This window comes from Suricata suricatta, chromosome 5 (genome assembly GCF_006229205.1).
Source record: "Suricata suricatta isolate VVHF042 chromosome 5, meerkat_22Aug2017_6uvM2_HiC, whole genome shotgun sequence".
Classification (NCBI taxonomy): domain Eukaryota; kingdom Metazoa; phylum Chordata; class Mammalia; order Carnivora; family Herpestidae; genus Suricata; species Suricata suricatta.
In genome coordinates this window covers 140,917,202-140,943,890 of record NC_043704.1, presented here as the reverse complement: position 1 = coordinate 140,943,890, position 26,689 = coordinate 140,917,202, and the positions used below count along the sequence as shown (strand labels likewise).

Here is a 26,689-nt window from a genome sequence, read left to right as displayed (position 1 = left end):
AGAAGTAAAAGTTAATTGTTACAAGACTGGCTCCCTGCAAGCTGGCATGCCAAAAATGCGGCATCTTACAGAGCTCCCCAGAAAGTGGCCAGAGCCTGACCTAATCAATACTGGTCAACCATAATGTTTGGACCCCATGGCCACGTCCAACCATTCTCATGTCAGGGAAGGGGCTGATGTTAACCCGATCAACCATGTCTACTGATGTAGCCTACTAGCATGGCAAATCCTGCTAACTTGAAGCATCTTGTGTCTATAAGCAAAGGTCTTAGATTTCAGTTGAGCTGGGACTTCTCATTAACCCGGAATGCCTTGCTGTCAGGACAGTGCTGAAATCAAAGTTCTGCCACGTCATATTATAACTGTATTCTAGTCCTTGATCATGTCAGGGGAGGAGCTGGTGTTTCTCCAATTACTCATTAAGAGTTTCACAGTTCAAGGGTCAAGTTCCCTCCAATGGAATTTATCACATGGCCCAAATAGATTGCTATGCTCCACTTCAGAGTGGGATGAGGCAATGGTGACTCACCACTGAGGTACTGACCTCTAGCCCTTGAAACTTTCCCTTGCAAATACTGCTCCAGAAGGTTTGATATGTGTGCTGTTCGGCCACTTGCAGTAGTTTGCAATGACCTGTCACATTAGAGATTACAGAAGGAAAACCATATAATCATCATAATATTTACATATGAGAAATTCAACATTCATTCGTAATTTTTAAACTAAAGTTAAATCTCAACCTAGCACCATTTCTAAAAATGAATTCCAGACTGACTACACGTGAATATAAAAAAGTGTAAAGTACCATATAAAATGTCGACGTACAAGATATTTGTATGTATGATATAAAAGTCATAAAAGACTGATAAACTTGAGCACACTGAGATTAAATCTTCTGTGGAACTAAAACTCAAAAAAAAATTAAAACCATAAAATAAACTGAAAGGTAAGAAAGCGACAAGGAAGAAATATTTTCAAAATACAGACATATGGACTAATATTCAGAATGTATATTGTACAGAGTGAGTGTACTCACAAGGACAACTTGAGGAAAGCAGGAAAGCCTCAAGGTTGTTTTTCTGTTTATGTATTTTTTAATTCTGTAAAATACTAAATTTACTTACCATCTTAGTACAAGCCTGTACGGAACAATATAATAAGTACAAAACAGATTTGTGATTTCTAATGTATTAATTCAAAAGCATATGACTACATATAGCACATTTTATGAGCAAAGAGAGGTAGAAGGGAACAAGGAAGACTGGTTGGCCTACTAATAAATATAACAATAGAGATAACCTATATTATCGTATATCCTATACCGCTGGTACCAGCCAAAATGACAAAATACAATTCAGATATGATTCAGGAGAGATAATGGCTATGACCTTATAATGTATCTCACAGGCTATGGGAGAGTCCATCCAACTCACGATGTAGTTTGTGTCTAGGGTGGCACGTACTGTGTAGGCTTGTCTAAAAGAAACAGCAGAATGTTACTTTTAGATTAATAATTATGAAGTATAGGATACGCATAAAAGTAGCTCACTGCTACTGTTATTTATACTATCCAATTTTTAAGATCCAGTGTTAAGGTTTGACACTGAATCACATTTTTATAAGGTAGGCAAAATGTTCTTTCCTCATTATAAAAAGTGTGAACTGGTGGGAGTTTTTCCCCCTTAACTTTTAGAAAAGCAGCAATGAGAGCACTTTGGCTTGGGCTCAAATGAGAAAGGATTTTAATAGCGATTTCAGAGTTAAAGAGCTCCACATTTAGGATTCATTAATCACTTAAAATCTCATCATATAGAAACCCTGACTAAAAGAAGCCACCCAAAAAAAACAACCCACTCACATCAACGCACACCTATTTTCTTCTAGAATTTTTCCTTAATAGAAAACTAACAAAAAATCGTAATAGGTACAAGTCAAATGCCCACCTACATAGATAAATACTCCACAAAGGTCAATTGAACCCACGGCTAAAACTGAATTGTGCATGTTTTCAGTGAAATCATTGGTCACATAACACAAACAAAAGCCAACTGTTTACATATATGGTAAGCCTCCTAAGAATTGAAACCCAGGAAGTATTAGCCTTTGTTTTGTGCCATCTTGGAGACCCACGTTTTATTTTTCAGAGAGTGTAACATAGTAATAGAGTATATTACTATGTGAAATGTTTTGGTACTATTCATAAGTTTTACCAAATGGGTAATAGAGTATATTACTATGTGAAATGTTTTGGTACTATTCATAAGTTTTCCCAAATGGGTGCTTTGGTTATGCATTGGAAGTCTCATATAAATGAAATACCTTATCAAATATTAACACTGAGGGAAGTGACACAAGATACAACAGACACTCAAGTTACCTATCTGTATATTTAGGAATTATTTTCTCCTTCAAGGTATTTACACTAGGAAGCGTAGTGTGTCCTGATTAATATTTCAGTAGCAAAGATTTGAGTGATCGGAACCTTGGCAAAAGCTTAATTCAAAACTGTTAACAAATACTTCCAGTGACAAGACTATGTGATTGAGTTATTACAAATTTATTATTAAGAGGGAAAACAAGTACAGCCAGCCATCTTTGAAAAATGCCTCAACCACCACTTCTCAATGTGGAAGGATAAAATTACACGTGGTCTATCATACAGCTAATCCTACGTCAGTCCCATGAAATTCCCTTCATTTCATTCATTAGAAGCAGATATAAAGACATTATAGCAGCATTCAGTTTTCCTATGAAACAGTATCTTAAGTGTTATGAAAAAAAATTTTGTCTATAGTATTAGCTTCAGAATTTGTGGAAATAGAGAAAAGAAGAACCAAGTCAAAAACATTCTAGGAACTGCCTTTAAGCAGAATAGTATCAAAGAGCTGGAAAGCCACTATTAAGGGCTGAATTGTATCTCCCCTTCCCTCCCCCACCCAAGTTATATGTTTAAGTCCTAAATCTCAGTGCCTCAGAATATAACTGTATTTGGTGATAGGGTCTTAGTGCTTAAGTAAATTAAGATTAGGGTGGGCCCCAATCCAATCTGACTGGTGCTCTTACCAGAAGAGGAAATTTGGACAGACACCTGTGGAGGGAAGACAATGTGAAAACACAGGGAGAAGATGACCATCTATAAGTCAAGAAGAGAGGCCAGGAACAGGTTCTTATCTCAAGAACCTCATTAAGAACCAACCCTGCTGACACCTAGATTTCAAACTCCTGGCCTCCAGAACAAGGAGAAAATAAATGTCTGCCATTTAAGCCACTCACTCTGTAATACTTAGTTATGGCGGCCCTGGCAAGCTAAATTTAGGCTTCTTGTTTCCCATCTACATAAACATTAGTCTCCACTCCTCAGTGGAAACAGTAGAGGCTCTGACACCCTGCTCCTCCAGCTTCTCAGAAACCCTTCTTATTGCAGCAGCAAGGCAAGGACTCCCCCAAAGTACCTTTTGTGGAGTTAAAACTCGCAACACAGTTTATGCCTTTTCCATCAAGTCAGATTAAAACGGAAAAGGGAAGTGTGTTGTTAGAACCAGAAGCCATCCCTGTATCAGAGCCGTCACGACAGGCAGGTGCAACAGGCAGACGAGGTGGCCGAGTACTTGATGTACGGTGGCTATCAGGACAGTGAGGATGAAACTCTTCCTGCAGTATACCAATCCGGTTGCTTCTTTATCCTGTTTCCAAGATCACTTTCCATGTTCTTTGGCTTCGATACAAAGATTAGACTGAGTCCTGCCCTTGTACCTACCACATGATTCCAGTTTTTTGTTTGGTTCCTTATCCTGCTGGCAGCTTTTTCTACTTTTCACAAGTAGTACTAGGCTATATGCAAGTCTTCTGAAGTATCATGTAGCTGCAAACTGCAGCTCCGGAAGTCCTTTCATTATTTACTATAACTAAACTGAGACTTTGCAGAACCTAGCTCTGTGCGTCCAGCAGCCCTCTATACTTCAGTACCTCTTCGGCTTGTAAAAGGAAACATTTTGTCTTCTAGAAATAGTTTTCCAAAGGAAGCCATTCCATACTCCGTAACATTCCTGAGGTGTGGCATATACAGGCCGTCTTCCTACCCCACATCCAGTTCCTCACTTAACTGTCTTACCTAGAAAGACTGTCTCCCGCAGTTCTCCAATAAATTTTTTGGTTTTGTTTTTAACAAAGAAGCATCACACAACAAAGCTTCAACATGGGGCTGTATCCAAGGCTATGGATGAGGTAATTGGGCATTACAAGGTGCTGAAGAATGCTTAACATCTAAATGCATTATATATACTTGAAGGGACATATAAGATACAGAAAAGGTTAAAAATGTAGCTTCATCTTCCCCTCCTCAGTTCATGCCTCTAAGAATGAACTTTTACTTCCTCCCAGGGACCTCACTGGCTGGTTGGTAAAAATGCAGACATCGAGGGACTGAGAATGCCCTTTATAGAAGAAAAAACATAAAGATATTGTAAGACTAGATTTGGGAGAGTACAGGAGGTAGGATGGAATTAAGTAAGAAAGTGAAAGGTCATTTTTATAATGAGTTTTAAGGAAAAGACGCAAGCAATTCCTGCATAGTTTTTTAACTTTGAAGAGGATAGATGGGTAAAGACAAATTTTCGTTTACTTAGAATTAAATGAAGGACTTCCTCCTCTCCCACTCCTTCAAGAAACTTCATAAAGACTTCATTTTCAAAGCTTTTAAAAATAGAATTTGTATTTCTTTTTTAATGGGACACTGAGCTGGCCTTTTTAGGATGGGAACAAGAAAGTCTTAGATTTGAGGTATATTTGAAGGACTACCAGATGAGATTTTGGACAGATGGCAAAATTGTTCAACTCCACCTCAGATTAAATCATTACCCTAAAACAAAGCCACAAACTTACTTTTACCATAACCACTCAGAGGGTTGTGCACCCCATTTTCACTAGTTATGAATTACTTTAAGGCATAATGAAAGTGAATTCTAGCTGGGAAGTCAGGGCTCAAGATTAGATTATTTACAGACAAAAACCAGATTTAGGCAGCATTTCATCATTTTACTAAATAGAGTCATTCTCTCAGAAACTAAGACTAATTTCTCAGACTAAGAAATTATTTTAATCCACCCTTCAAAGATATCTAATTGTTACAGATGGTGTCTTTCCTGGTCCAAAAGAAGAGGCCTATGGTGGAAATAGACTGATTCAGGGTTCATCTCTCTATATACTGGCTATAAGTGAAACCACTGGAGACTGGGATATGATGCTACAGTCGTCCACCTGATTTGGGGACCACTAGTGGGGGTATTTACTACCATAAATTGGAAATATTAAGAAGGGACACTGCCAGGAATGGGAGAAAAGGCATGTAATTTATGACTGGAATAAACCAAGTGCTAATAATAGTACTAACTAGACTCCAGAGATTGGAAATATTGAAGATTAAGTGAGGATTTACAAAGTCTTGAATTTGAAGTTGGTAGTGAACTCAAAGCCACAAAGAACTACTTCTGTGGCAGTATTCAATCTATCTCTTCCCCCAACTCACCAAAAAAGCAACTATACACTTCAGGGTGAAGATTTGCTGGCATTATTAGGTCAAGTTAACACCCACATAATAAAGGGAAAATAATCTACCTATATATTCAGACTTTGAGATTCTTTTTTAAAAATATCTATTTATTTATTTTGAGAGAGAGAGAGAGAGAGAGAGAGAGAGAGAGAGAGAGAACTCATGCACAAGCAGGGGTAGAGGCAGAGAGAGAGAAGAGAGAGAATTCCAACCAAGCTCTGTGCTATCAGCATGGAGCCTGATGTGGGGCTCCATCGCACGAACTGTCAGATCATGACATGAGACAAAATCAAGAGTCAGATGTTCAACCAACTAAGCTACTCAGGCACCACCAGACTTTGAGATTCTTGAAATGAGTCCTCTGGCAAGGTGTGAAAGAATTCATATAAAGAATTAGAAATAACAAGATCAGATTAGTGTAGGAGATATTTATGTATCATATAGGTAAGAATTACTAAACAGATTTATACTTTACTATTAATAAGGAATAAATCTTAAGAGAAGGCAGTGATGAGTGACAGGAAGAACTCTGGGCTTAGAGGTGATTCAGTCTCCTAAAACATGACCCTTAACTAACCAAATCCTTGAAATTAGGCCAGGTTCTTCACTCACAATCCAGTTATAAAAGAGAGTCCAGTATAAAAGAGAAGGTGTCTCTTCTTCAGGAATCCAGTAAAAATCCTAGGGCACCATACTGGCTCTAAGTGAACATATGTCTATCCCAGCATCAATGACTATAGCCAGTGAATATCACATCTCTGGAGGATGGGGTGAAGAAGGCTCCTTATAAAATACATCAATGGGGTGCCTGGGGGGCTCAGTTGGGTAAGCCTCCAATTCTTGGTTTCAGCTCAGGCCATAATCTTGCGGGTTTTGTGGGTTCAAGCTCTGCATTGGGCTTTACACTGACAGTGCAGGGCCTGCTTGGGATTCTTTCTTTCTCCCTCTCTCTCTGCCCCTCCCCTGCTTGTTCTAAATAAATAAATAAATAAAACACGCCAATGGAGGAGGGGGGGTTCTCCAGAGACACACTGAGGTGGAAGACAAAAAATGTAGCTGTCTATGCAATATTTGAAAATACACATACCAAAGGCAAAAATTGGAAGAACATACAAAAATCTAATGGTAAGATGATAGTTTTCTGCTCTTTTTCCAAAGTCTTTGATTAGAAATTTTTAATTGTGTTGTTTTACATAACTATACATCAATTCTCATTATTTGCAGACTCCATACTTGCAATTTTGCCTACTCACTATAAATTATTTATAACCTCCAATATCAGTATTTGCTGTGCCCTCAGAGGCAATTCTCTGCCTTCTTGTTTCAGCGTTTATACTGTAAATACATATCTCATTTTGTGGTCTATTTAGCGCCACATTTTTCCAGTTACTATACTTTTGCTGGTGATTTTATTGTTTAAAATGTCCCCCACGCATAAGGTAGCATTCTTAAGTTCAAGGCGACTGTGATGTACCTTAAGGAGAAAATCTGAGCTAGATAAACTTTGTTCAGGCAAGAGTTATAGTGCTGTTGGCCATGAGCTCAATGTTAATGAATCAATAGTATAGATTAAATAAGGTGTCTTTAAACAGAAACACACATAAAACAAGCTTCTGTAGTGATTGATTAATTAAAATGTGGTGACCAGAGGCTTGCAGGAGTGTAACTCTGCATTTTCTCTAGGAGCAATGATTCAGATTTGCTAATTCAGTGTTCACAATGATGTAATAGAACCTAATGACCATGAATAATGAGAATAGACTGCAAGTACGTATGTGTTTTAAATAAATATAATAAAATTACATTTTCAATATCATGAATTTTATGAGTACAGGAAATACATTCAAATGGGCTAATATAAATATAAAAGGATAAAATTAACAATATATAAAAGTTATTTCTCAAAGATATTTTAGTAATATAATCTATCCTCAAAATAAACATTCTAAAAAAGCATTTGATATTGATCTACATCAAAGTGGTGACTAGCTATTGAAAATTTTGAGTAATATTAATTTATCATTTAATATTTTTCTATGCATGTTGTTCCATAACTATAGCTTATATATCAGATCAATTAAAATCAACTATTGAAAATTCTGAAGAAATATTTTACTATGAAAACAAGTTTCCAAATAAACCATGAAACTATAAATTTTCAATGAATTTCAACCTGCACTGTCTCTGCCAATTAAATAGCCTTAAACACTCGTGTACCCAACGTACTTGATTTAATTTATTTTGCTAAATTGTAACTTCTTGTTATAAAAGTTAAACTGAAAAATGTTTTATGGATTTGTAAATTTTATAATTGCAAAGGTGAACCAGCAATATACCAATAATGGCTACTTTTAGAGTTACCTTGGAAAATGAAGATAATTGGGGGTTAAATAATCTTACCAGGAATGTAATTATGATGCACAAATGGTCCTAGTTCAAGAAAATTGCTTTCTATCTACAAAAACATATATACCTTTGGAGAAAAAATGATATGTACTCTTCTGTAAATATATCAATACGAACAGTACCTCAAACTAGGCATTAATTTGTTCCTGATTTACTCACTTACTCATTTTTTTCAACAGATATTTACTGCTAACCTCTCACATGCCACACAATAGTTCCAGATGCTGGGAAACAGCAGTGAATAAAAACAGACATAGTAAGCAGGAGCTTTCATTCCAGTAAGAGGGGAAGTAGACAGTTTATATAAGCAAACCAAAAAAAGTAAACAAGGTATCTTCAGATGTTGATACATGCTAAAGGGAAAAAAGACAGGTTGGTATTTAGATGCATATGCTGAGGGAGATGAGATGGTCAACGAAGGTTTATGTGAAAGATAAGATGACATTTGAGCTGAAACTTGTAAACTGAAGACACAGCCCATAAATAGCCTTGAAAAGAAGAAAATTTGGCCTGTATGAAGGACAAGAATGAGGTCAATATGACAATAAGTGCAGGAAAGATTTCTAGTACAGATCTATCAATTAGAAAACAATCAGAAAACGCAATAGAAAAGTAGCCGAAAGACTTAACCAGGTGCTTCACAAGAGTCAATCCATATGACCAATAAATACAAAAAAGTCCTCAAACTTAACAGTCATAAAGGAAATGCAAACTAAAAGTACAATGAGAGGGGTACCTGGCTTAGTCTCTGACTCTTGGGATTCATGATCTCACGGTCCATGGATTCAAGTCCCATATCAGGCTCTGCCCTGGGTATGCAGAGTCTGCTCAGGAATCTCTCTCCTTTTCTCTGTCCCTGGACTGTGCACACACACACTCTCTCTCAAAATAAATAATAAAATAAAAAAATTTTTAAAGTACAATGAGATACCACTGTAAACTTATCAGCAGGGGAACCTGGGTGACTTGGTCGGTTAAGTGTTCAACTTCGGCTCAGGTCATGATCTCAGGGTTTGCGAGTTTGAGCCCCATGTCGGGCTCTGTACTGAAAGCTCAGAGCCTGGAGCCTGCTTCGGATTCTGTGTCTCCCTCTCTCTCTGTCCCTACCTGCTCACACTCTGTCTCTCTCAAAAATAAACATTAAAACATTTTAAAATATCTTATAAACTGTAGAAGAGAAAAATGAAATATGGTATACTCACATTGTAGAATGCCATATAGCAGTAAAACTGAACTCCTGCCAAACAAAATGTGAGTGAATCTCCGAAACATACCAAAAAAAGCCAGATAAAAAGTACATATTTCATGATTCCATTTAAATAAAGTTTTAACACAAGTAGAACTAATTTGTAGTGTTAAAAAGTTAAGATAGTAGTAGTTAGCTTTGGATCAAAGGGATCTAGTGACTGAGAGCAGCCATGGGGTAGCTTCTCTGGGGCAGGTGATGTTCTTCCTGGGTCCTGACAACTGTGATAGATAATGAGTGAGAGGAAGAGATTTCATCATTACCCCGAATATGGTTATAAAGGTACTTACTTTGTGAGCTATAATTTTCACACTTTTTTGTATATATGGTGTACAATTCAACAAAGTATGTATTAAGAATACATTATATTACAGTAGAAATGATTTGAGGAAAGAATTAATGCTTTGGTGTTGGATGGAAGTAAGCTCTAAGAAAAGTAGACTAATCCCATATGTTTTAGAGGTGAAACAGGTAGAACTCACTAATATATTTTGTACAGGTAATAAGGGAAAGGTAGTGATCAAGACTGACTACTAAGTTTTCAGCATACGTAACTGAATCAAAGTTGGTGACACTTATGTTTACAGAAAGACAGAACAGATGATTATGTTAGATGTTGCTTAGGTTTTCAGTAAGGAGAACAGAGATAAATATACACTGGATTTAAACATGGAAGTCATCGATGACCTATGAACGTTAGGTCAGATGTAGAGATGAAATCCTCTTCAATGGAGCATACTAAACTGTAATTATCAAGTAAGAAAGTGGAGAAAACAATTATAGCCAGCTTCAAGTAAGTTTCTGTTTTATTTTTAATATTTGTTTATTTTGAGGGAGAAACAGAGAGAGAACATAACACAATCTCTGGCTGTCAGCACAGAGCCCTGCGTAGGTCTCAATCTCACGAACCATGAGATCATGACCTGAGTTGAAACCAAGAGTCACTTAATTGACTAAGACACCCAGGCGCCTGTGTTTTTTTTTTTCTTCTTCTATGAATCAGGAGAACAGAAATGGAAAGAAAAAAAGAGCAAGCTGGGAAGCACTGTGAGATCAGAGCAACTTACGACATATATATTATGCAAATGGTTGAGAAGAGAAAGTCTGGTATAAAAATATAAGCTTGACTTATTTAATAATTTTGGTATTTTAGGTCTCATCTACAATGATTCACCTTTCCCCACCACTCCAAAACCAGAAGCCACTTTTTAAGAAACCTCTTGATACATTACTTGCACAACAAATAGTCAAATTTTTTATTAAGTTTTGCTATGTGTAGGGGAGGAAATTCCCCATTTTTTTTCTTCTCATTTCTTTAGCTTTAACAGTTTCATTGAGATATTAATCACATACCACAGAATTCACCATTTACAGTGTACAATCATTTCTTCTTATGTCCTGGGTTCCTTAATGATGCTCAAGTGGTGTCTGGTACTAATAACATTCAGAATAAACTAAAAAATGTTTTGGAAACAAAACAGAGAGATACTTTCCTTCTAAACTCTTATTTCCATGATTAATTTTAATGTAAAAGTTATTTATTGTACAAAATAAGAATTCAGAAAAAAAAAAAACAGAAGAAAAACTATTTCCAATTCCTATGCAGGGAGAAAGGCATGGTAACCTTCTGGAAGTAAAGTTTTTTGTTCTTAACTTTAGGAATCTTACTGTTCTAGATCTGTGTGTTCTTCTGGATACATAAGAAAACCCCCACATGTTTAAACTACGATTTATCTGTCCAATTACTTGGGGCCAAGAGCATTCATAACAAATATAGGCTTGGCCCCTGATTTCTTGCATCAGAGCTGCTGATTCTTAGAGGAAATTATGCAGTCATGTCTATTGGGACGCTCCAAATGCAAAGATTCCAACCTCAAGGGGAGCTGTTAGCGTATCTCAAGGCTATCCTTTTTATGTATTCTTTCTCTTTCCTCAGCATCCTCACTGTGATTATTCTAAACCTTTATAAATATTTCTCATACCACCTTCCCCATTCTCAAAAGATAAACTTGCCTCCTACTTTACAAGGAAATCTCCATGACTTCTCATCTCATACCTAAAATCTTATCTAAAACTGCTCTCTTATTTGCTGCAGTTTCAGATTCTGATTCCACTGTTGCTTCTTGTTGCTTCTTTTTGGTTCTGAAATACTTCTTGAGGGTCTGCTATGAGCCAGACTTAATGCTTAGGGAAAGACAAAAATCCCTCTCCTCAAGTAACGTTAAGTATTAAGTATTATGAGACGAACACAGAAGGCCATGGAAGCAGATGTGGCACACGAACACTCTCAGGTGGAGTGTCAAGCCACTTAAGAGGGGCGATATCTAAACCAATTCGAAAAACAGTAAGTAGGGGTCAAGCTCTTTCCATGTGCCCTCTCCCAGTCTTACTTCCTCTACACACCACTTACCACACTGTATTATAATTTATTTGATGAAGTTCCCTACAAGACACTGAAAACCCACTTAAGGCAAGGTTCCTATTTCTCTTGTTAACCACTGTATCCTAGCATCTAAAAAAGTTCCCATCAAAGAAAAGCAAGAAATATTTTTAATATTATAAAATAATGGAAACAATAAAAACTTCAGAATTAGACTGCCCCCGGAAGTGTTGATACTCAAAATACTTAACAACCAGGATGGCCGTGTGTGTCACCCGGTTATCTTCTGTAGCTCTGGATTTAAATTCTGGCTCCATTTCCTGGCATTTTTAAATTAAGGCAAATCAAATGATCTGGACATCATTTTATCATCTGTATGTGCTGAGGGTAATAATACTTAATTCATAGGACAGTTTTAATGACAAAATGAAACAGCATATGTAAAACCCATTTCAGTGCCTCATACACTAAAGACATATAAGAAATGTTTGCTTTCCTTTATACCCTGCTTTTAAAAGAGCTAAATTCATAGTTAGATATGAAAATTAAAATATACAGAAACCAATGCAAAATGAGTATACTCTAATTATTTCATCTTTCCTTAATGATTTTTCTCAAGTGCTCAATTTAACAAATAATTATTTAGTTTGCTTCTAAACTGTAAAATGCATTTATCCTTAATTTTCTCTGTGATGTAAATTTAACATGCACTGTTCATTCATTTACCTAATTAATAAAGTTCTGCCTATATGTCAACCTCAGATTATAGTTAATGACTAAACAGGAATTTATTAAGAGCCTATTATCTGTACAAAAGTATAATTTAGCTTTATCATTCATGAACTAATTTATGCAGATACTTCTGGATAGATTCTATCTTAATAAACACTCCAAGGTGGGGCGCCTGAGTGGCTCAGTTAGTTAAGCAACCAAGTCTTGATTTGGGCTCACGTCATGAACTCATCATTTGTGAGATCAAGCCCCAAGTCTGGCTCTGTGCTGACAGTGTGGAGCCTGCCTGGGATGCTCCCTCTCTGCCCTCCCCCACTCATGTAGGGCGTGTGGGTGTGTGTGTGTGTGTGTGTGTGCATGTGCACACATGCACGTGTGCACACTTTCTCTCAAAATAAATAAACGTTAAAAAAATGCTCCAAGATGCTTAAGAGATATTTTCTTTACTTTTGCTTTTGTTTTAATAGTGAAGATAACTCATGAATTTCATCCAAAATCTGAAATCAAAGTTGAATGGAAAGAAACTGCTTATTGGCATAATCAAAAATTGGTATGTTTTGCAACAACTAAATTCTGTGGCTTTAAAAAATTTTTAAGGAATACTTAACAAATAGTTAGAAATCTGATTAACTGTGCTAAATGCTAATTTCAAATCTTAGTAATTGATCTGTATGCTTTAGGTCTATACTGGTTACAAGTATTCCAGTTTATTCAGTATTTGGCGACTTAAAAATAAAACAACAGACCCAACAAAAATAAAGTTAAGTTCTTCAGTCTCCCAAATACAATAGTGTTATATGGGTTAGAATTGTATCAGTAGATTTAGAAAAGAACATTAACTTCAGATTGGCTTAGTTATTTCTCCTGACATATGCCAATTCTCAACTGATTTTTATGTAAGCTATTTGCCATGAAAGTCACATAGTTGATTTGCTTAAAGGTAAAATTTTGTTCCACTGATGTTGTGAAATAACAATCTTCAATTAAATTCACCACTTCCTTTAAATCATAAGACACAAGAATAGAATCTCAAGATAGTCTAATTAGAGAATTGCGACTTGTCATTTGAAAGGATTTATGCACTGTCATTGATGTTTCTCATTTTAGAAATAAGCTTCATAATTCTAATAAAGAGTGATGACTTTCTTATTCTGGGTACTAGTGAGTAACTACATAATTATTGTTTCAAGAATCACTATACAAATATTGAGAAAATGAATCACTAAAGAGTTTTAAAATGAGAATGTGAAAATGGAAGTAATTTTAAGTTACATAATGTAAAACTGAGAGCATGCTTCTTCAACATATAATATCTATATTTGCAAAGTAAACATGACACACTGAGAATAGGAATAAGTTAGAATTCTTACCCTGGAAAGTAACAAACTAAAGGTTTTTCCCAGTTTGTTCAATTTTCAATTTCTTTAGAGTGGGTGGGTCTTTTCTTCTTTTGGTCTCTGAGGAAACCCTGGGCTGCCTTTCTGCACAAAGGATGAAATGGAGAAGACAAGGAAGCACATTAGTTTCATAAAAGACTTCCAAAATTCCCATATTCATCCTTACATTTAGGGCCTTCATAGCCTCGCCACCATCTTTCTGGGAAGCGTCATTCCCATTTACACTGTGGACTCTTCTCCAATATATTCTGTGCTGAAGCTTCTTGGTCTCCATTTCTTTTGATATCATGTTCATACCCCATTTCATTCAGAATACTTGTTGAAATATTTTATCCACTGATGACTTCCCAACCTTTTTTCTGTCATGTGTATTGTCCCTTTTTAAATTTTTAATTTCTAATTTCTTTATTTAACATTTATTTATTTTTGAGAGACAGAGACAGAGCATGAGTAGGGGAGAGGCAGAGCGAGAGGAAGACCTAGAATCTGAAGAGGCTCCAGGCTCTGAGCTGTCAGCATGGAGCCCAATGTGGGGCTCAAACTCACGGACCACAAGATCATGACCTGAGTTGAAGTCGGATGCTTAAGCAACTGAGCCACCCAGGAGCCCCCCTTTTTACTTTTTAAACGTAATTTTAATTAAAGTTAAAGACAGAAGTAAATCAGCCTGTAATTCTGAACAGAACTTGGCAATTTGCTTTCTTACCAACACATTGTGAACACTTTCCCATGTCATTTACTGCCCACAGTATTTAAGTAAGACTGATTTTAGTTGTGAAGCCAAAGTTATATTTTTTACTCAATTATGTATTTACACAGTTCTAATGAAATTCAAAGTAAATATCACAGCATTTTCCCAATATTGGAGTCACTAGATGACTTTTTTGTATTTTATTAGTGATTGATTTAGAGATCTTCACTTACCTATTTTTTTCTTCTGTTGCCTGTGCTTTTGTCATATCCAAAAACTCATTGCCAAATGAAATGCCATGAAGGTTTCTCCTGTTTTTCTTCAAAGACTGTTATAGTGTTAGCTCTTACACTTACGTTTTTAATCCATTTTTACTTAATTTTTGTATATGGCATGAGGCAAGGGTCCAACTTCATTGTTTTGCATATGGATATTCAGTTTTCCCAACACCAATGGTTGAAAAAACTGCCCTTTCTCCATTGAGTGCTCTTGGCATCTTTGCTGAAAATCATTTATATGAGGGCTTTGGGGAATTCTCTATTCTATTCCATTGATTTATATGTCTTTATGTCAGGGATATACTGTTTTGATTCTGTAGCCCTATAACATGTTTTGAAACCAGCAAATGTGAAATCTCTAGTTTGTTAACACTTTCTCAAGACTGATTTGGCTATTCGAGGATTCCCTTGAATCCCTTTGATTCCAAAATAATTTTAAAATGAACATTTTCCATTTGCTTGATAATAGTAATCCTAGTGGGTGTGACAGTAATAATTTTAATTCCAATCATCTATTTCCTTAATGCATTTTTTTCCATTCTATCACTTAGTCGAGGTAAGTTAAAATCTTCCAGTATTCTGTGTTTATCTCTTAGTTCTGTCTAGCTATGCTTCATATATTGTTAAGGTGTTTTATTAGATGCACACAAACAGAATTTATCTTCTGATGGAAATAATACTTTTTTCTTTTCTGAAAGTCTGCTTTGTCTCATGGTAATATATCAGGTTATTTTCTACTTTAGCTTAGCTTACTCATGATCAATATTTTTTCATCCTTTGCTATTTTCCACAGATCTTTTATAATCAGCATTTTTCTTAATCCAATAGGACAATGTTTGAGTACTCTATGTACATTTAATGTAATACTGATATATTTGGTTTTAAATATATCATCCTTCGATGTGTAAAGCAGAAAAATGAATGTCATCTAAGTCTATTTTTCCTAAACCTTTTTATTAAAATATCATTAGGAGAAGTAATCAAAATTATTAATACTATGTATTATCAATATTTAAATTTTTTAATTTTTTCCTCACTAAAAGGAGATTTGAGACTGATATATTTAGGTCATATGGGGGAAAAGCATACTTTCTCTAACTCTTAATTAAAGGATCATTTTATGACACAGTATGTATTTATGTATTAGTATATGTAGCATATATATACATACACATACATATGTATATATATTTGCCCAATACTATATTTTATAGTTGATAATGTCCTTATTACTCTACATTTGTCTTCTGAAAAAAGTGAATAAACCTGCCTCACAGTTTTTAAAGATGAAAGATGAGGAGCCTGTGTGGGTCAGTCAGTTAAGTGTCAGACTTTATTTAGCTCAGGTCATGATCTCACAGCTTAAAGAGTTTGAGCCACACATTGGGCTCTGTGCTGACAGCTCAGAGCCTGGAGCCTGCTTCAGATTCCAGGTTTCCCTCTCTCTCTTTGCCCCTTCCCTGATATGCTCTGTCTCTCTCAAAAAGAAAATATTTTTTAAAATGTTTTAAAAGATAAAAGGTAATTATGATCTTATAAAGATTTTTGTTGTTGATTTTTAGTAAACATGGATTATGGGATATTCTGCTAATTCACTTCATATCAAGATGCACAGAATTTTTCCCTAGGCCTCTTCCTCTTTTCCTCAACCCCGGACATTATGTTCTCCCCAAAAGAGGTATCCATATGCATATTTTTTTAAGTGACTTTGCTCTATTTGGAAAACTGTAGTTGTCCGTTGCCTAGCTGCATAGACCAAAAACAACTTTTTATTCTCTTGAGATTCTTTAGACTACGTTCAATAACTAAAAACATATATTGACCAAAACATTAAATATTTCAACTTAGTGAATGATATTCTCAATGTCAAGAAATAATTACATTTTTCACGAATGTAAATGGTATTGGTAATTTAAATCGTATTTCTGTTGCTAATAAATTCCCAAGTTAAAACACAAGATTTGGTATAAATGTAATCATTTCATTTTCATCTAAACAGTTTTACACATCAAAATTGAAAAATAATAAAAGGATAATCTGGCTTCTAAAATTCTTTGCTTTAAGCAATCACCTTAGTCAGTAAGCTCAATATATCGATGACTTTCTCAATGCACAGGTAAGTATGTCCAGGTAGTCCTAGTAATGCCTTATTTCTGTTCCTTAAACTTCTATATAAACTAACACAGGTATTATACACATATTAGTTCATTTGAGATAATAAATACATAAAGCTGTCTTGTCAGAGAAACAAACAAAAAGAGAAGTCTTTAAGTTGACAATTTGGATTATTCCAGAAAAAGTGCTGGTAGGATGGGGTAAGGTAAGAACATTTCTTATTGCTCCTGTCAATAATATACAGCAAGGCAATTCATTATGATTTAGAAGAACAATTAAGAATTTTGATATTAGTTTAGGATGGTCTTTGGAGAATTTTTTTTTTAATTTCAGGCACAAAGAGTTTTGATTGCTACTAGGGAATACTTGGTATCAAAATAATATCTTTCTGTTACATACTCTAAAAAAATTACTATGTAATAATATTTTAAAAATTGTGACTTAATATGATTATATCTATGATCTGGAGATATAGAATCCTCCTATAAATGTGATTTCATTTTATGAATGAATATATGTAAATTCATGTGGAGAATCTTTCCAGGGCTCCCCAATTAACTGAGAATTTTTAAATTTTTAAAAAATATCAGTGATAAAATAAAAAAGCATATATATACTCATATATATATATATAATATATATATATAAGATCACAATCAGGGTCAACTCAATAAAAACGTAATATAAATGAACAAAGATACCCAATTTCATTGCCTGAGTTGGCAATGTTTATAGGAGTGGTGGAAAATAGGCTAGGCTAGTTTAAGAATGGCTTTTTAAAACATGCTGAGTCATTTCGGGAGTTTGAGAGGAGAGACCTAATGGCAAGATTTACGTTTTTAAAAGATCATTTTAGGTATCAATATAAAGAATAAGTTGGAAGCCAAAAGGAAACTAAGCCAAAAGGAAACTATCATAACAGTGCAAACACAAAACTGCAGCACATTAGGGATTACAGAACAGTATTTAAAAGATAGCGAAGAAGTAGAATCCATCAAACCAGGTGAACAGATTGGCGATCAGATGAGAGGGAGGAGTCTTTTAAAGTCAAAAGGGAGTATTCTAAAATAACAGTAGAGGGGCTTCTGGGTGGCTCACTCGGCTGAGTGTCCAACTCTTGATTTTGGCTCAGGTCATGAGCTCCTGATCTGTGGGATCAAGCCCAGTGTCAGGCCCCAAGTACAAAGCCTGCTTGGAATTCTCTCTCCGCCCCTCCTCTGTGTGTTTATGTGTGTGCCCATGCTCTCTTTATCTCTCTCAAAGTAAATAAATAAACTTTTAAAAACGTAGGGGTGCCTGGATGGCTCAGTCAGTTGGGCACCCAACTCTGATTTCTGCTCAGGTCATGATCCCAGGATTGTGGGACAGAGCCCTGTGCAGAGTATGGAGCCTGCTTGAGATTCTCTCTTTCCCTCTGCCCCTCTCCCCTTGACCCTCTCCCCCTGTTCACACTCTCTAAAATAAAAATTAAAAAAATAAATATAAAAAATATAAGACTAGAAAGAAAATGATTAATATTAGTGAATTAAAACCACATCTTATTTTGTACTTTTAAGAATCAATTGACTATTCATAGGCAGTTTAAAAATCTATACCAGGAAATTATGTCATTAACTTTGTGACTATTATAAATTCAACAATTTCACTATATAATGTGAATTGTGTGATAGGTTTGGAAACTTTCCCTCTCTTTTGCTATATAATCTTTTTTAAACAATCTAGCTTAATTTCTTCCTACAGATCCTACAGAAGTTTAATGTAATCCTTTCATTGTTTATTTGGTGGCTTTATAAAATGTCTTTTCTCTGACAAACTGACTTTGTCTTCTTGGTTTTTACAGGGCAGATGTAAAAGTCTCAGAATTATTTCTTCTCTCATTTTAAATAGGAAAAAAAAGCCTTCATAGGCACATATAGAACTGTCACAAAAAAATTAATGGGAGGGAATTGCTTATCTCCATTTATCTGACTGATGACCCTGTGAAAGATTTTAAATCCTTATACATTACAAAGTCATTTTGGGGGTTCCTGGGTGGCTCAGTTGGTTAAGGGTCTGACTCTTGATCTCATCTCAGGTCTAAATCTCAGGGTCATGTATTCAAGCCTTGTGCTGGGGTCTGTGCTGTGCATGAAACTGCACTTAATTACTGTGCATATAATTATGACACTGACATTTTACTTTTTAAAAACCAAAAGCTCTGTCACAAGCTAATTCTGATTCAACACAAAGCATTTCCAGTCAAAAAGTTATTATGAAGCATAGATTGTATGTGTAGAACAAGGCTAGCTGCTAGAGACAGGAGTATCACTCTTTTATAAATTGAATGTAAATGCCATAGTAATTTGATAACCACTAACATTCATCCCATTGAAAAGGATGTGCATTAGCTCTCTTTTCACAGTTGGGAATTTGATTATCATTCCTTCTCTCCTTGAGTTCATATTTTCATCTTACTTCTTCCATATAAGTTTATCCTAACATTTTAGTGTTTGAAAATATTTTAAACTGACCATCCTATTACATTTTTCTCTAACAACAGCAAACAAAAAATACTTTAAAAATCCTCAGAACTTAAGTTCTAAAAAGTTTCCTTAGTATTGTGTTATCATTAAGTTTTTAGGCTACTAATGATCAAGTAACATATTACAAATTGTGATCATTACAAAATATCAAGTCAGTCTTTATTGGAAATGCATCGCATAAAGAAATAGATAGGGCCTTCTCTCCCAACCACCACTCAGATCATGTATCCAGGATGGATAGTATTTATTGCTCTGAAAGTAATACTTTCTTCAGTACTATTTATTGAAAGAAACAGTTTAGGTTCATTCTGTTCTTTTTTATATTTTTCTATACCAAGTATTTGGGAGTAGAAGGATTTCTGGTTATAATAATCATTCTTTTGAATCACTAAGCTATGTATTAAAAATCACATAGAGGTATGCCATCAAAAATTATTTGTAATAAGCTGACAATTCAAATGAGTCCTGTGATACTTTTGAAGGTCATTGGAAACTGCCACTCTTGTAAAAGAATTAGCTACCCAGTCATTAGAATCACTCACTTTCTAAACAGATTTAGGTCAGATTAAAGGCATTGCTTTATTTGTAGAGTGGGAGAGGGACAATTACCAAAGAGCAAGGGAGAAAGGTGTCTGATTTAGGCACACTCTGAGGCATATCAATTTTAGGTAAGAAAACGTAGGAGTGGACAACCTGAGAATTAGTACCCTTAAATGATCCTTATGTAAAGGGCATGTATGGGAACCCTCTGTGTACCTTCTAAAGTTAGGGGTTAGGGATACGTGTTGCCCCATTTGAAGACTGTTGCTTCAGGATACACACAGATTTGGGTACACACAGTGTAACAAATCATAACTTTAAGTAGTTCACATCCTTTCGTGTGTGTTATGTGTCCCCCCTCCTTGTGTGTGTGAGATGAGGTGTGGGAGAAAATCATTTTAATATAGAAATAATTTTGTTAATAAAAGCCCCTTTTTCATATATAGTAACAAGGTATGTATTTTAAAATGGCTCTCATCAGATTAACTTTAAAATAATGAGCTAAATCATTTTCTCCTTACTCAGAGAGAAAAGATAAAAATGTATTTCCCATTTCAACAAGTCTCAAAGTATTCTAAATTGTGAAAGAAAGTTGAAAAATAGAGAACATTTCCATATCTACAAATTGGAAATCGCATTATCATTTTATTTCTGATGATTTGGGGTGCCTCAGCCGATTTTATTAACATTCCTCAAAACTCTACTATCCAAAACATACGACTGTTCGGTGGTCTGCTTTTAAATTTGTAAAGAGCATTACCGAGGCAATCAAAAACTAAATGATTCACGTCCAAAATATTAAAAACACTGTTCTCTTCCACGGGCCAGACTGATAAATTGAAGCAAGTGGACTTTTTAAAATTACATTTAGATCTTAACATACTTTTAAAAATATGACGTAATTTTAAGTGGCGTGTGGTGTTTGTTCGTAACGGCTGTTAATTTTCACTTAAGCCAAAAAGAGAGGCTTAACTACAATAAAAACATATTTTAAAGTTAACCCTTGAGTCGAACCCATCCTTTGATCAGAGATAACAGGTGGGGTGATAAATCAAAACGGGAGGCAAAATCGTCTAACATTAACCAATATTTAAGCCTTCAGTTGACGAGATAATACGAAGGTGGCGAGGGGCGTCATTGTTGCCAATGGGCGGTTAATGAGAAAAAATTGCCTACATTTACCGTTTTCTCGTTTATTTGTTTTAGCCAGTAATAGGCGCGAAGCTTGAGGGGTTTCACCTGACTGCGACCTCCAAGGACAATAATGAGTTCAACAACTCGTGACTCGGCAGCTCAGGGATTATCATCTAGAAATAACCAAAGGCGATAGACAGCAGTTATACCCGGGCAGCCGGGTACAATTCCCAAATCTCAAAGGTAGGCACTAAACTCAAAAAATTACATATATATGTGTATATAAATTATGTATGTGTGTGTATATGTGTATATATGTATGTATATAGTATATTATATGTGTGTATATATCTCCACACACACACACATATATATTTTAAGAGCAGTGCTCTGAATAACTAAGGGACCATGAATAATTCGCCGAGCTTGTGTTTCAAACGATAGCCTGAAAATTCGCAGCAGCGCCCAGGAAACGGAGGGTTGGGGGCTCGAGCAGCTTCCTGCCGCCCCGCCTCTCCCGGAAAGCATCTTTACAGGTTTCCCAATTCCCCGCCACAGCAAGGCGACAGCTCTATAAACCCTTAACAGCGATAAGTGAGCGTACCCAACACGCACCGCAAACGCTCGGGGTCCCCCAAGCGGACGCCGAGGGAAAAGGATTCGTTGGAGGACTACCGAAAACAAGGCCGCCGACCCAAAGGCCAGAGGGGCGGGTAACGCGCTTACCCAACTCCAGCCTCCGCCTCCTAGCGCCGCCGCGGCCCCGCCCCACCGCAGAGGCTCACGGGACACGTAGTACGCCACGCCCACATCCTCTTTCCCCCTCCCCTCAAAGCTCGGGCTTCTGAAACGCCCTCTCTGCTCCCTTCGGCCTGACTTCCGGCTTGCTCGCGCGGCCCTGGCGCTTAGTCTGAGGACAGCTGGCGCCCTACTTCCGGCGGTGCGCTGCCTCCAGCGCCCCTCTACAGCGCTTCCCCTTCGCGGAACGCGACGCGGTCGTGGGTCGGAGGACGCTGACGAGGCGGGTGCCGGCTGGCCTCAGTCTCGCGCGCGTGTCGCTGGGTAACGGGCCTTCTGCCGGGGCACCTGGGCCTCTTCTGCCCAGCGTTGGCCCTTTTCCCAGAACCTCCTGGGCCCCCAGCCGGCGGGCCGGGCTGCGCCCATTGCGGCGCAGTCGAGGCTAACGAAATGGGAATCCTTCCCCTGCGTTCCCGGAGCGGCTGCCTTCTCTGGGGAAGCGGCGGTGTCTTCGAGGAAACCGGAAGCCCGTGGTGACCCCTGGCGACCCGGTTTGTTTTCGGTCCGTTTCCAAACACTGGGGAATCGAAACTCGGCGGCCCTGAGGGCGGCCCTACGGAGCCTGTCTTGGGGGTGAGTGACTCGCTTCGGCCTGGCTAGGGCTGCGGGCAGTGTCGGGATCAACCTCCGTTGTTGTTACTGCTCGGAAGAGGCACGTCATTTTCTTCCCAAGCCGGCGCTCCCTCCTTGGACTAGGGAGCGGCCCGCCCCTGGGCATCCCTAACTCCTGTTACGTTTGCAAGCTAGCTCTTCCAAGCCCTCCTTGCTCTTTCACCTTATTGCCCCCGATTGCTTATTTTCTTTCCATACTCCGAATTAATGGAGCGCCTTTCGTTCAATTTCATTCATTGAAATGGCATTTCTGTCGGAAAATGAAGAGGGATGTGTGGCTAGGACGCCTCTGCCTGGAGCCTCCAGGCAGTGGACTCCACCCCCTCCCCCCGTACGTTAACAAGGCTAACAGTAAGTAATTGGTCGTTTCTCCAGTGTCTAACCTGTGTGTTCGGTCTGATTTTCGGTCATTTACTGAGTTACTACTACGTGCACGGTAGGTGGGCTGTCGTGCCTACAGACAAGGGACTCATATACTCAAAAGCGAGGTAAAGTATTAACTAAAACTGTAATACAAGTGGGAACATAAACTGCTCTAGCATGTGTCGTTGGAGCTATGCTAAGATGATCAAAGGTAGTGACGTATTAGGGCTGAAATTGACCCGTGCCTCTCAAACCTAGGAGACATTTTCTTTCCTACTGTGGAATTTTGAATCGGATTGCATACGATCTCAGGATATAAGTTAAATTCCAATTTCTTAACCCGTTGTGGTCATTCCCTACTTCATGTGTATGTTAGGAATCATAATCCCTCAGGGGGTCATTAGAAAATTCTAATGCGCTAGTGTTTATAAAGTGGGAAGTTGTATACCAATGTAGGGTTTTAGTATTAAAGAGCGAGTGTGATGTAAAGGGAAATGCACTGAAGTCAGAACATTAACTCAAGATGTGAGTGCTGAATTTTCCGCTTACTCTCTTGACACTGGATGGGAGACTAAATCTCTTCTTCATTCTCCCCCGTCTCCGAAATGAGAGTAATGCTCACTCTTCACGCACCCAGGCATAGTTTCTGAGAGTTTAGCTGGATCTAGCATCAACTGGCTGCTTTTCATTCCTTGGCTTCCTCACTTTCTGACTTTTGCGTGTCTTAGTCTATCCATCTGTGATAACAGGAAATTCTTGCCAACATCCGAGGTCTTACGCAGATTTAATAAATTGTCATGAAGAACAAGTAAGGTAGTTCCCCTGAAAGCTACCTGACATACCATAAACACCCGGTGAATATTAATTATCAACACAGAACATTTTCACAATTAAATGAAATGTGATGACGTTTTTTCATAAGCCATGAAGTAATGGAACCAATGTAATTTTTTTTCTCCCTCATGGTATTTATATTCTGGATTAAAGTATAGTTTTGTTATAACTACTGGAGAGTAATTACCGCTAATACTAACTAATAACACTCGATGGGCGCCTGGGTGGCTCAGTCGCTTAAGCAGCTCGGACTACAGCTCAGGTCATGATCTCATGGTTTGTGGGTTCAAGCCCCGCATGGGGCTCTGTGCTGACAGCTCAGAGCTTGGAGCCTGCTTCAGATTCTGTGTCTTCCTCTCTCTCTGTCCCTTCCCCATTCATGCTCTGTTTCTCTCTGTCTCAATAATAAATAAACATTAAAAAAAATTTAAATACACTCGATGTATATAAGTGCTCAGTTGTTACTTTATGAGAAGAATAAAAAGATGTAAACTGCTTTTTTACTTAATGCTAAGCCTGAAAAAGTCTTAGGATTCCCTAGTCATAAGGCTTACTTCTGGACCGTTGCAGTTTAATGACACTCAACGAGGGTATAGAAATGAAAATGTACATAGTGTATATATGCAGCTGAGTATCTTTGGGGCACTTACTGAATTGTAGGACATTTGAGTGCTGAGATCACTAGATAGAATGACAGTATCTTGAAAAAAGGCACTTGATTATCTCTTCTTTGTAAACTAGGCCATTCCTGCCCCTAGTTATTTAATTAAAAATAGGAAACGAGGAGTAAGTGTTGGTCCGTTTTGACCAACACTTGACCAATCCTGTGAAGTGTGTCAGGGATATTTTAGCTTTTCAGAGGTAGAAGGATGATGGAAATGCGAGGTTCAGGTCAGGAGACAGTGTAGAATAAAGGAAAGAGCCTACTAAATTGTCCTTGAGTCGAACCCTAGCCCTGTCACATACGGCCAGGCCAGTGCGATTATAGGCAAATTAACCTCACCTCTTTGAGCTTAAGTTTCGTTATCTGTGGTGGTAATAATAGCTTCCTAGACAAGTTTGGTGTGGATTTGAGGTAAGTTTTGTACTATACCATTTAGTCAGTTGATAGCAAAAAAGTGAATTCCTTCTGTCTGTTCAGTTTGCCATTTTATATTTGCATTAAATTTTGCCTTAACAATTTCGGAAAAGGGCATCTTAGTGAGGTAGTTCAGCACTGTCATTTTATTGGTGGGAAAATTTGGATCCAGAGAGGGAAACCTATCTGTAATCGAGGTCACAGATTGCAGACTAGAATCTGGGTTTCGGAATCTCTGGTCAGTGTTCTTTCTACCAAATGAGTTCTGCCTTTTCCAGATTCTTATTAGAAAAAATCTGAATCCATGTTGTGTTATCTCTCAAAATGTTGTATTAAGAGTACGAATTTGGAAGAAGCTTAAATGGGTTCACATCCAGCTTTGCCACTGATCACTTATGTCACTGTAGATAAGGTACTTAATTTTTTCCTAAGATGTCTATAAATTAGGATAATAGTACCTTCCTGCAAAGTTGGAAAATGCATGTGGAAGCACTAGTACCTGGGATATGGTAAGTGGTGGATATGGTATGATGATGACGAAATACAACAGGATAATCCTGTTTTTTCCTAGTTAAAAAAAAATGAGCTGGTGTCAGAAGATATTTCTGTGTTTTCCTAACATCTCACAACCCCATATATATAGCAGGTCTCAACTTGGGCTCCTAACATTGATTGTGGTGAAAATTGAAATTTAAGGTTTTCTAAAATAATTCCTAGAGTGTTTGAATGTTTTTTTTCTTGGTCTTTCCCTTAGCCTCAGGAACTACTCTTGCTCCTTTCTACCTACCTTATCTGGCAAATTGTGCTGCTCTTTCTCCATTATCATTGCAGTATCATGATTTATAAGAAATATATATTTGATCATTTAGATGGCCAAAATATGTATCTCATATATAGTTGGTTTTCGCCCACAGTTCTTGGCCCACAGCCCCCCCCCACCCGCCCCAACCCTTGGAATTTTCTTAGGGTAAGAGGTATGGGATCATCTTTTGTCATATTTGATTTCTTAACCTCTTTTACTGAAGTTACTTCAGAGCCACAAAGGTGAAATGGGTGTCCTGTTATTTATAACAAGCCCCTTTTTACCAAGACTGTGTTTACGGTATTGAGGTGACTTTTGGACAGCAACTAAGGATGGGGGCTGATTGCCAAGGAAACAAATCACGTAATTAGAGGGTTGGAGTTCTCAATCCCACTAAGGTTGATAGAGGAGAGGAGCTGAAAGTTGAATCGATTACCAATGGCTTAATCATTTCTGTTTAAGGAAGCCTTAGTAAAAACCCAAAGAGGAGAGGGTTCAGAGAGCTTCCAGAAGTTTTTCACATGCCATTTTGCCAGCCCCAAACTCCAGGAGGACAGAGCTACTTTGTTCAGAACCTATGTATCTGTGTGATCATAAGCACAGGTAACAACAGAGGCTTCTAATTAGCATCCAAAGTAGAGGGTAGTCCTGTGGGACCAAGCCTTCTACCTGTGGAGTACGGTACTGTCTCTGGGTAGATGGGTTCGGAATGGAGTTGAATCATAGGACCCCCAGCTAGTGTCCGGAGAGCATTGCTTATTTATTGATAGTGTAGAATAATCTACCCCTCATGTTGGAATTGGCTGACCAGAACACCTTCTAATCATTCTTGGAAATGTCATTGTTCTCAGCAATAACTCCTCCATTACCACCACCTGTTTTCCCCCTCCCCCTCCCCCTTCAACCCTCAGTTTGTTTTCAGTATTCAGTAGTCTCTCAAGTTTTGCGTCCCTCTTTCTCCCCAACTCTCTTTCCCTCTTCCCCTCCCCCTGGTCCTCCATTAGGTTTCTCCTGTTCTCCTGTTAGACCTATGAGTGCAAACATATGGTATCTGTCTTTCTCTGCCTGACTTATTTCGCTTAGCATGACACCCTCAAGGTCCATCCACTTTCCTACAAATGGCCAGATTTCATTCTTTCTCATTGCCATGTAATACTCCATTGTGTATATATACCACATCTTCTTGATCCACTCATCAGGTGATGGACATTTA

The 26,689-nt window shown here is 37.4% G+C and overlaps 1 protein-coding gene and 1 long non-coding RNA gene across 3 annotated transcripts in view; one reads left to right on the top strand and one right to left on the bottom strand.

The window, feature by feature from the left end:
• Positions 1-1,436: 1,436 nt before the first annotated feature.
• On the bottom strand, positions 1,437-21,731 carry LOC115291364. Its single transcript, XR_003908404.1, has 3 exons — positions 21,716-21,731; positions 13,683-13,793; positions 1,437-1,476 (listed from the first exon to the last, which is right to left on the bottom strand). It is a non-coding gene; the product is annotated as an uncharacterized LOC115291364 (long non-coding RNA).
• A 94-nt stretch (positions 21,732-21,825) lies between these two features.
• The window catches only part of AZI2 (5-azacytidine induced 2), a 35,320-nt gene continuing 30,456 nt past the window's right edge, over positions 21,826-26,689 (top strand). The window contains exon 1 of one of the 2 annotated variants that reach the window (XM_029940375.1): positions 21,826-22,360. Coding sequence is in view for 1 of the 2 variants with exons in the window: in XM_029940374.1 (XP_029796234.1) it covers positions 22,660-22,750 (91 nt within the window). In the remaining variant the exon portion in view is untranslated. Of the gene's footprint in view, positions 22,361-22,617; positions 22,751-26,689 lie in introns of those variants that run through there. The other variant, XM_029940374.1, reaches the window with a different exon arrangement.